Here is a 10186-nt window from a genome sequence, read left to right on the forward strand (position 1 = left end):
TGTGTGTGTGTGTGTGTGTGCGCGCGCGCGCACGCGCGCACAGGCGTGCATACACACTTGCATGTGCTTGTATATGTGTGTGAACATTAGCAGCAGCAGCAGTGCCTTGGCTCCAGTCAGCAAAACCCAAGAAGTCGTGTGCATGCACATGCATGTGTGTGTGCATATGTGTGCATGTGCATACATGCACGCTCCTGGGAGCCCAGCATCTGCCAGGACAGGCCTGCAGCCCCGGGCGTCTCGGCTGGCCGTGGAGCACACTGGTGCTGTCACTAAGCCACAGCCCTGCAAGTCAGCAGCTAAAAATAGTGCTGCCTCCACGCTCCATGTAATCCGGGGCTCTGCAGGCAGGCGCCGCGTCACTGCGGGAGGCCTGAGCAGTGTCTCCACCCCCTGCTCCTCCTTGCACCCCGCCCTGGGCTGCGCTGTGCCAGCCCCTGGGTGCAGAGCCTGGCCGGGAAGGGGCAGGGGCGAGGAGGGAGCTGCCTGGTTTGCTGAGCCTCGCTTTACCTTGTCGCTGACCGTCGGCTTGAGCTGCGCCTTCAGGAACCGGTAGCCGACCACAGGCAGCACGCAGAGGATGATGCTGAGGAAGATGGCCAGCCAGACGTTGGGCTGGCTCAGGGTGTTCCTGGCGGTACCTGCGAGATGGCAGCACCATGAATGATGCCCGTACGGGCAGCAGCTTCCAGGCCCCCTTCCCCGCCATCAGGATGGAGAAGCACTTTGCCATCAAACCAGGCCCAAGGAGCCCCTTTCTCCAGCCCTCTCTGAGCAGGATGAGCCCCACCGGGTGCCAGCACGGTCAGCCCGTGCCACGAAGCATCCTGCATGCCCAAGGTCAACTGCGCTGGGTGCCAGGAGGCAGAGGGGAATCCAGCTGCGTGCTGGAGTCCACATCGGGTCCCTTTGCAGAGCCGGGGCCTTGACCTTCAGTCTCAGCCCCCCATGCCCCACTTGCCACAAGCCGTGACACCGTTTTCCCCCCAGTCCCAGGGAAGAGCACCACCGCCCGAAATACCCCAGCCCTCCAGAGCCCTGCACCTCTCTCTGGGGGAGCTGCTACCTGCCAGGGAGCGAACAGATGTGGGCAGAAAGGCACAAGCAGCCACATTGGGGCAACTGCAACATGGACAGGGGCTGTGGGGCTGCCGTCTCCTCCTCTATACCAAAGCACCGGCCAACAGCCCCCTGTGAAAGGAGCTCACGGGAGGACAAGCAGGCGATGGTGTTTAATGCCCCACTGCTGTCAGCAGTGCAGCTAAGTGGCCCTGGCCAGGGGGCCAAATTCTGCGCTCTTTGGACATTCAAGTGACCAGGTCCACAGAGGCCAGGCTTCAGATGTCTGCATTACAATAGTTTCAAGTGGGTTTGTTTGCAAAGGGGGCTCCAGTGGGTCCAATGTAGAGCCCCTTTTGCAAACAAACCAGCACCAGCAGTCGGGAGTGGGGAAGCAGGCAAGGGCATGGTAAGGGAAGGCAAAAGGCCAAAAGGCCTGGGTTGAACAGATCATCCTAAAAGGATGGCATGGGCCATGCTCCACTGGTGCCCACCGAGCCGTGACACGACTTCACCAATGGCCCAAGGGGCTTCCAGCTGAGTGCCGTGACCATGCAAAGCTTTGGAGCTGGGCACCTGCTCATGGCCCACCTCCTCTCCATGCTGCTGCTCACGTTTTGCACATGTTCAAAATCCCTGCATGCAAAAATCACTCTATAGGGTCCAGGGGGTGCAATGGTACCACCACCACCCTGCTTTGATTCCTGCTTCACCCGGTGTTGAAAACCAATTGCCAGGCAGGGGTAGTGGCATTTCTATTCAGGCAGTAGCAAGCCTGATTCCTTCTAAACTCTTCACTCCATAGGTCTTAACACCCCCCTCTCCTTGCTAATGGTCTTGACGTTCAACTATCAAGCTAGCTTTTCTGCTGCAATTCTGCTGTCTGTTGGCTGCTCCTGGTCACGTGGCTCCTATTTCACTGCCCTGAAGATTGTTTTCAACTGTAACTAAAAACATTAACTCAAGGATGGAAATAACTTCCACTGAAGCATTAGATGCACTGTCAAGATGCTCAAGAAGGCTAGATTTTGTTTCATGAATCTGAAAAAGAGATGCCTATTTAACCTAACAACTGCAAGACACGCAAAACAACATATTTGGATTATTTTTGCCTAGCATGTTGTGGTTTGTGTGCGTGCTGTATGATGCAGCCATGTAACGCACACTCCAAAAAATCTTATATTTGTTTTCGCTCTGATTTTAAACTGAATAATGCAGCCCAAGGCCAGAGGCTTATTAGTAAAGTTTCTAGTTCCCTTTTAATTGATAAAACTATGCATGCGCCTCTGTGCAGTAAGGGAGTATGTGGACAGGAAAGGGAACGCCTGGCCATGGGTCTGTCCAGGAAGGCGCTGTTCAAAATGAATGCTTGCCATTGGGTAAAGGCAGGGAGAGCTAAGCGCCCAGGCATGCTATTGTTTGGATGAGGGCATTTCTTCTGCACCCATGGAGACCCTTCCACCCCCTTAAATGCAGCTCGGAGGGGGGCACCAGCCCATGGGCTTACCGACAAACGGGAAGGAAGCCGTGAAGATCAGGTACGTGCCATCACTGTACATGGTGAAGGTGATGGCGAAGTACACGGCGAGGCTGCCCCAAATGAAGAATTGGTTCACAGCTGTCCAGTAGGCAGTGTCCAGCCCGATCTAGTGGGACAAAGCAATGCACTAGGCTCTTAGCAGCCTCATCCATGTCGTACCCAGTCTCATCCAGTCAGTCAGGTCCCAGGACCTGGTAGGGACCCCAGGGGCCATGTGGTCCAGCCCCCTGCACAGATGCAGGAGGGTGCTCCTAAATCTCCCCACCCAAGACTTCTCCAGACTCCTCCTGGAAACCTCCAATGAAGGAGATTGCGCCTGTTCCTTGGGCGGCCTGGGCCACCGCCTCCCTGCTCGGACAGGAAGGGAGTTGTCTGCAGTCTTATCTAAACCTCGTTTCCTGCAGTTTTAAGCTGTTGCTCCACATCCTGCCCTCTGCAGCAAGGGAGAGACCTCAGCTGGCCCCAACTTGAGGTCTCACCTCTGATGAGACCTGGCTGCAAAGTGGAAGGTACCACCTTGCGATGAAGGTACCACCTTGGAGATCGCAGGATCATAGAAAATGAGGGTTGCAAGGAACCTCAGGAGGTCACATCTAGTCCAACCCCCTGCTCCAAGCAGGACCAGCCCCAGCTACATCATCCCAGACAAGGCTTTGTCTAGCCGGGTCTTCAAAACCACCGAGGATGGAGATCCCATCACCTCTTGGGTACCTGTTCCAGTGCTTTACTACCCTCATCATAAAAATTTTTTCCTAATATTCAACCTCAACTTCCCTTGCTGCAGTTTGAGCTCATTGCTCCTTGTCCTGTCATCTGCCCCCACTGAGAACAGCCCAGCTCCATCCTCTTTGCAGCCCCCCTGCAGGGAGGTGAAGGCTGCTATCAAATCCCACCTCAGCATGTCATGAGCATGGCCTCACCTGTACAGAGACAACAATGAGCAGGCAGGTCTGGGCCATGAGGGCAAAGGACTGGTAGTCAGCAACGGCCTTGCCATCGCTCCGCATGGTGTCGTACATGGCGCCGTAGGGGATGAAGAAGAGGATGAGGGAGCTGTAGACCCCGTGCAGCATGCACTTGACGAACTCTACCTTGTTGAAATACAGGTTCTGCTGCCCGGGCGTGTAGAGCTGGGGGAACTGCATGCTCCAGCGGTCGTCCACGTCCTGGGAGCAGAGCAGGGGAGGGGGTTAGCGCCCAGACCCACGGACACCGCTGACCAGCCACGTCATATCAGAGGGGTTGAAAACACCCCATGCACAGCAGAGGCCACATTGCAATGATGCACCGCTGCTCCAGCAAACATGTCAGGAAGTCAAAAGCCCAGATATGAGGCTGGTGCTGCACAGAACTGAGTGCTGGGAGCCCCGGTGCACGCAGCTGGCACTCAGGCTTGGCCTGTAACAGAGAGCCACGGACATGCTGCTGGGCAAAGTCAGCAATGAAAAGCATGTCTGAGATGGGTTAAACCTAGAGGGTCTGGCCTGGGCACCCCCTGGTCACTTCTGGGCAGTGGGAGGTTTAAGAGCTCTCTGGTCTGGCTGTAGCACATGCATTGCCCTGTGAGCCTGAAAGCCCGGGGTCGCAGGCTGAGGGGCTTTCTGGGGTGCAAGCCAAAGAGGAAGAGAAGTAGAGCTAAAGGCACCATGAAAGACTGAGGGTGTCTTTGGCCACGGGCTTGGCCCGCTGCTGCCTGAGCCGGCAGGGGTCCCCGAGGACATTGGCCAGGGAGGTGGGGGTCACTTCCTATGAGCATAACTGGGGAAAACTGAGCATTTTCTGAACAGCTCCTGGGTTAATGCATGACCCAGACACATGCAGCTGGATGGTGGGGGCGTGGGACAGGGTAGGTCACTCTGCAGGACTTGCATCTGAAAGCCGGGTGTTGCCTCCCACAGCTCCTGCCCATCTGAACCAGGCAGCCTCTTGGGGCTGCGTCAAGCGTTACAGTTAGCACGCGTTGTATTCAGACCCTAGGCAGCAGCTAAAATGACTTTGAAAGAGGTCTGAGCCATTGCATCTAATTCTAGACCCCCGCACTGCACTGGAGCCTTGAATTGGCCCCCATGCCTAACACCCAAAAGTCAGCTGAGTTTTGGGGCTCAGCCCTGGCTCCGCACCAACAGGCTCAGGGCTGAGACCCAAATATCAGTTGATTTTCAGGTCTCAGCCCAGGGACCCCCCAGAGCGGGCTGAAGACTTCTAGGCAAATCCTGGGGCAGGGTCCCACAAACAGCGACTGTGGGTCCCACCCTGAGACCACAATGAATTACATCATCTCCAGGGAACAGCCCCACGTTAAGGTGACACGTGTTACCTAATACAACCAGATGATCCCTGAAGACATCCCTGTACCACCTTACTAGAGCACACGGATTATCCTGCTCGAACAAACACCAGATGCTAGTGGTTTTAGTGCAGTTAATGTGCTAAGTGTAACATGTAACAACCCCCTAAGGTGCCATCTTCCCTCCTACCCGTAGGACTTAAAGGAGATCTGGAAAGCCTGTCATGTCTGTTGTCCTCTTTGAGTCACCCATTGCAGGGGTACAATTCTCATTCAACAGGGATGAACAGCACATGCATCATTTCCCGTCAGCTCCTGTTGGACTTTTGCATGCAGGGCTGATGATCCCAAGGCTCTTGGTGCAATTAGGACAGCATGTGGGTCTCACTGCCTCTGCCACAGTCACAGGGTGCACTTATGTAGTTGCAGGCTCCTCCCCAGAGCTGGCTGCATGCACAAGTGCTCACAACAAGCTCTGGGGAAATGCAGCGTGGCTGCTGCCAGACCAGACCTCGACCGTAACGCTTATTCCTCACACAAATGTCCAGTTGACTAAGGACAGATCCGGGCTTCGGGGCCAGCCCTGAGATAAGGCGACTGTCAAGCGGTGGAGAGGGCACTGTCTGCACGAGCGTGGCCTGGGGGGCTCCAGACAGGCTGCAGCCAGGAGTGCACGCACAAACCGCTCCCAGGGCCTTCACAACAGTGCCCCCGATGCTACCTGCCGCAGGGGCTAGCACAGGACGCCGGGGGCAGACACGTGGCGTGCAAACGGACTTTGCTCCATGGTAGAAGCAGTGAGGGCGCGAGGCAGATCCCTGCTCTGTCGCTCCAATCCAGGGGCAGTTATCCCTGGGGAGCCCTGCAGCAACTCGCCCCGACAAAGGGGCTCCCCTGTCACCTGGCAGCCCGGGGCTGTAATAGCAGCTGGCGTAGTCGTGTAATGGAACAACACCGGGGTAAATCACTCTGCAGCAATTGCGTTAGGCACCCGCAGCCTTTGTCGTGGAGCTGGACTGAAGAATCGGGGGCACTGCTATACCCGAGCACTGCCGCTGCTTCCACTAAACCTTACCTGGTCAAAAAGACTCATCCCTAGCACCGGGAGAGAGGTATATATCAGGTTGTAAAGGGTGATGAACCACTCGTCATACACCGTCTAGAGCGAGAAAAGCAGAGCAGTGGGTTAGCCAAGGGTCACCAACGGGCTGCCATAATTTCGGGACCATCACAACTACAAACCCACTCCAGCACTTCCCTCCGTGAATACAGACCAGAAAGCCCAACTGACTAGCGGAAAAAAACCCCAAACCGTGAACCAGCGAAACTCCTCACGTGGCCAGTAGAGAGCAAGTGGCCGACACCCAGCAGACGGGCAGCTCTGCTTGGAGGTGTTCGCAGGCATGCCAAGGAAACCCCCCATCCAGAACGGGACCCCCAATGTCCCACGAGGTGGATGCCCCGTGGCCCAGGAGAGTCTGCAGACCTGCTCCGAGTACCGGGGAGGGATTCGTGTCTCCAGCATCACAACGAGGAGTGCATGGGTTTCACATCAGTGAGGGCAAGGCCTTTTGAGCAGCCCAGTCTGGCTCCCAGGGCTTGTTATTGGCCACAGCCTGCTATGCTCCTCTCTCTATAATGCTGTGCGTGTGTGCACGCGGGTGGGAATAGGACCAGCCCCCGCCTGCGGCATCTACCTTTGTTAATACAAAACCTGCTGGTTAATCGACTTTGGGCCTGCTGGCATATGGACCTGGCTGGTCATCAAGATGACCTGCAAGTCATAAATTTAATAGTGCTTGGGGTTTTTAAAAGCAAGCAGGACTCATGGTAGAGGGTGATATCTTTTTTTAAACCAACTAGATTTTTGCAAAAAAAAAAAATTCTTTAATTGCAAGCTTTTGGGCACAAGCACCCTTCACTGGGCATCAGAGAAAAGGTTGTAAAAGTTCTCCTGGGTGAAGCACTACACAGGCACCTATACTTATTTCTCTCTTTTTTTTTTGTATAGGCAGCACAACACAGTATTTAAAGTCCAGTTTTCGGCACTTCACACAGCAGCGTTCGATTATCTGGGAAAAATATCCAGAAAATCTATCCAGACTGATGGCAGCACTAATTCAATGATTCCCTGTGCATAAAGTTGAGCTACATGCCGTGTTAGCAGCAGGACAGCGTCGCAGCCACTGGATGGCAGGAGCGATCCATCGCAGGGGAGAACCTGGGCGTGCTGGATCCCACATGTCAGCATGCGTGCACACAGCGTGTTGGAAGCAGTGCAAGCGTGCCCTCCAAGGCACCCTCAAATTGCACAAGCACAGGGCAGTTTTATGTGCAACATTGGAAGACAAGGTGGGAATTTCACCAGGCCTGGTCTTTGGCTCTGAACAGGCGCGTAACACCTCAGTGCTTCTGGCAATGGAAGCAAACGAATGCACACAAACATCAGCAGGAGAAACTCATTAGCAAAGCCAGGACTTCCCCACCAGAAACACTTCCTAATGCAGACAGGTGAGTGGCACCTGCCCTGGTCTCGTGGCTGCATTTGGTGCAACTAGGAATCGCAGCTTCCTTCGGTACCTGCCTGCTTTTAGCAGGGTGAGGTTTTGGGACCTTGTCTGGGGGCAGCTTGATCTGTTACCTCTCGCTTTAATGCTTTTAACTGTCTCATCATTTCTCAGGTTTTTATTGTAAGCTGCTCCAAGCCTCTTCTAGAGGGTGGTGTGCAAGACATCCACAGACAAACCTTCTGGTCCTTAACGCATCTGAGCGACTTCACCATCGGTGCAATACAGAGCATCACAGAGCCGCGGGGCTGGAAGGGACCCGAGGAGGTCACAGCTACACCAGCCCCTGCCTGAGGCAGGATCAGCCCATCCAAACCAACCCAAACAAATTCACTGTCCAACTTCTGAGCAACACGACAGTCACCCCTGACAGCCACGGTCATCACCCCCGATCCTGCTGCAGGGAAAGCAGGGGGGGCCACGGCCACCAACGTCCTGCTGCTGCAAAGGGGGTTAATATGCACTCAAGAGACCCCCAGGCAAAGGAAGGCAAACCCCTCCAGTCTGGACCAGTCTGACCAGGCGGGACATACCTTTCTGCAGCATTGGTCTGAGCCTAAGCAGAAAGGCAACAAAAAAAAGATGCTCCCCCTGGTCTATTAGAGCTGGGGACGGGAGCTGGCTGACCTACCTGTGCAGAGAAGCCGGAGAAGAAGCCATACCAGAAGTGGACGAGCGTGAAGGCAAAGTTCTTGTAGAAGAAGTACCGGAGAAACTTGCACATGCGGATGTAGGACCACCGGCCGTGGACCAAGAGCAGGCGCTGCAGGTAGCGGAACTGCGCAAAGGAAAAGTCGCTGGAGAGCACAGCTTGCATCCCCTCCTGGCCGCTGATCCCCACCCCGATGTGGGCGGCTGCAACGAGAGGATGACCCGCACCGTTACCAGGAGAGCTCTGTTAGCGCCGGTGCTTGTCCAGCGGGTCTGCCCAGGGCTGGGCCCGGCCACCTGTGTGGGTCACGCGCCTCTAAAGCATTCACTGGTCACTGCTGGAGCCAGGCCAATTCCAGCATGGCTATAACACAGCAGCGAGGACAGACCACCACCATCTAAACTCACCCCATTCACATCTGCAGGGGCGGATCTGGGGAGGGGCAGTCATACCCCTCTTTCATTCCTGCTCTACCCAAACTTTAAAACCAACGGCCTGGCAGTGGCAGTGGCACCTCTATTCAGGCAGTGCTGAGGGAGTCAATTGACTTCAGGGCTCATGGTGGTCTCCATGATTCCTGGTAATCTCTCCACTCCACAGGTGTTAATGACCCTCTCTTCTTTTTCATGGTCTTGATGTTGCACTATTCAAACTATCCTTTCCTCTACAGGACTGCTATCTGTTAGCCATTCCTGGTCCTGTCTCATCTCTATTTCATAACCCTGCAGACTGGTTTTAGCTCTAGCTAAAATCCTTCGCTCAGGCGTGGCCATATTAACTCAGGCGTAGAAAAGACAGACAGGGACATACAGGCAACCCTGTCAAGATGCTCAAGGCGGCTAGGTTTTGTTTTATGAACCTCGATAAGAGATTTACATTCAACTGTAATGGCTCCAAGACTAATGAAACTATGCTCTTTGACTACTTTTTGCCTAGTTTGTTCTTTTTAAAAACTTTATATATATTCCAGCAAATGAGTGCACATTTCAACACTTATATTTGGGTTTTTTTGGTTTTGGTTTTAAACTGAATAATATAGTTCTGCCCCCCTACCATATTAACTAAAGCTTCTAGTTTCTCTTCAACTGGCAAACAATGTGCATTGTGACCTATCTGATGATGCACCCCACCTGCACCCCACCCCTTTCAAAAGCCTGTGTCCACCCGTGTTGACAACAAACACTGTCCTTGATTGTTGAGGGTTTCTAGCAGCAAACCAGCTTCATTGCTCTGGCTAAAGAAGTCCCTTGGACTTTTATTTAAATGCAATGTGTGTGTGCGTGTCCCCCCACCCAGCACTGCGCCTCTCCTGTCCCGAAGCCCCACGCCCACACAGAGCTGTTCAAACCCCATGCTATAAGCAAGCCCAGCAGTCGCTGCATGTTCCTTCAGCCTCCACAGTTCAATCCCATCATTAAACAATCACGTCCCTTTGAAGAGTACTGTTGCCTTTATTAAATGTGGATGCAAGTTGAATGCGACAGTTAATTGCACAAGTTTAGCTAATGAGAACACTCCCGGTGGCTGGCTGGCTAGATCCAGGGTCTTCTGTGGGATAACGAGTTGATAATATCCCCAAATCCCAATCCACCCATGGTGGCGGGGTTTGCTTCTAATTATCACATATACTTTCCCTTATTCTTTCTTGACTGGTGGCTCGAGGCCTCTCCCGCAAAGCTCCCTATTTAGCCTTTTCTTTCTTAATTAAAAGACCCCTGTTAATCAATTCCTTTGCAAATCGTCATGAGGCAGATTAGCAGGACGCCCCTCTGAATTATCTTAATTGAATTAAACCTAGTTATGGGAGCTCTCGTAGAGCTATGGAAGTAGCAAGGCATTCTATAAAGAATAACCGCCCTGGGACCAGCAAGCAGCAGTTTGCAGCGTGGAAGGAAGAGGTGGAGAGCGTCCCAGGGGCGCTGAAACATTCGCACAGAACCACACAGACTATTTACAGACATAAAAGCCGCTCATTATCCCCCCTCCTCACCAGGCTCGTCCACCTCCAGGATGTATTATGCTCCACTGCTTGCATTACAGGACTGCACAGAGGCCCCAGCCAGCACCACGGTCCCCGGTGC

The 10186-nt window shown here is 53.9% G+C and overlaps 1 protein-coding gene across 5 annotated transcripts in view; it reads right to left on the minus strand.

The window, feature by feature from the left end:
• The window catches only part of LOC109297943 (phospholipid-transporting ATPase ID-like), a 98564-nt gene that overhangs the window by 2188 nt on the left and 86190 nt on the right, over positions 1-10186 (minus strand). For all 5 annotated transcript variants that reach the window (XM_019518031.1, XM_019518034.1, XM_019518033.1 and 2 more), the window contains exons 23-27: positions 8085-8308; positions 5962-6045; positions 3520-3765; positions 2567-2705; positions 511-641 (exon numbers count right to left, since the gene is read on the minus strand). In XM_019518031.1, the coding sequence (XP_019373576.1) occupies positions 511-641; positions 2567-2705; positions 3520-3765; positions 5962-6045; positions 8085-8308 (824 nt within the window). The remainder of the gene's footprint in view (positions 1-510; positions 642-2566; positions 2706-3519; positions 3766-5961; positions 6046-8084; positions 8309-10186) is intronic.

Source organism: Gavialis gangeticus, unplaced genomic scaffold (genome assembly GCF_001723915.1).
Source record: "Gavialis gangeticus isolate Ggan-Ray unplaced genomic scaffold, GavGan_comp1, whole genome shotgun sequence".
In the NCBI taxonomy this organism is placed as follows: domain Eukaryota; kingdom Metazoa; phylum Chordata; order Crocodylia; family Gavialidae; genus Gavialis; species Gavialis gangeticus.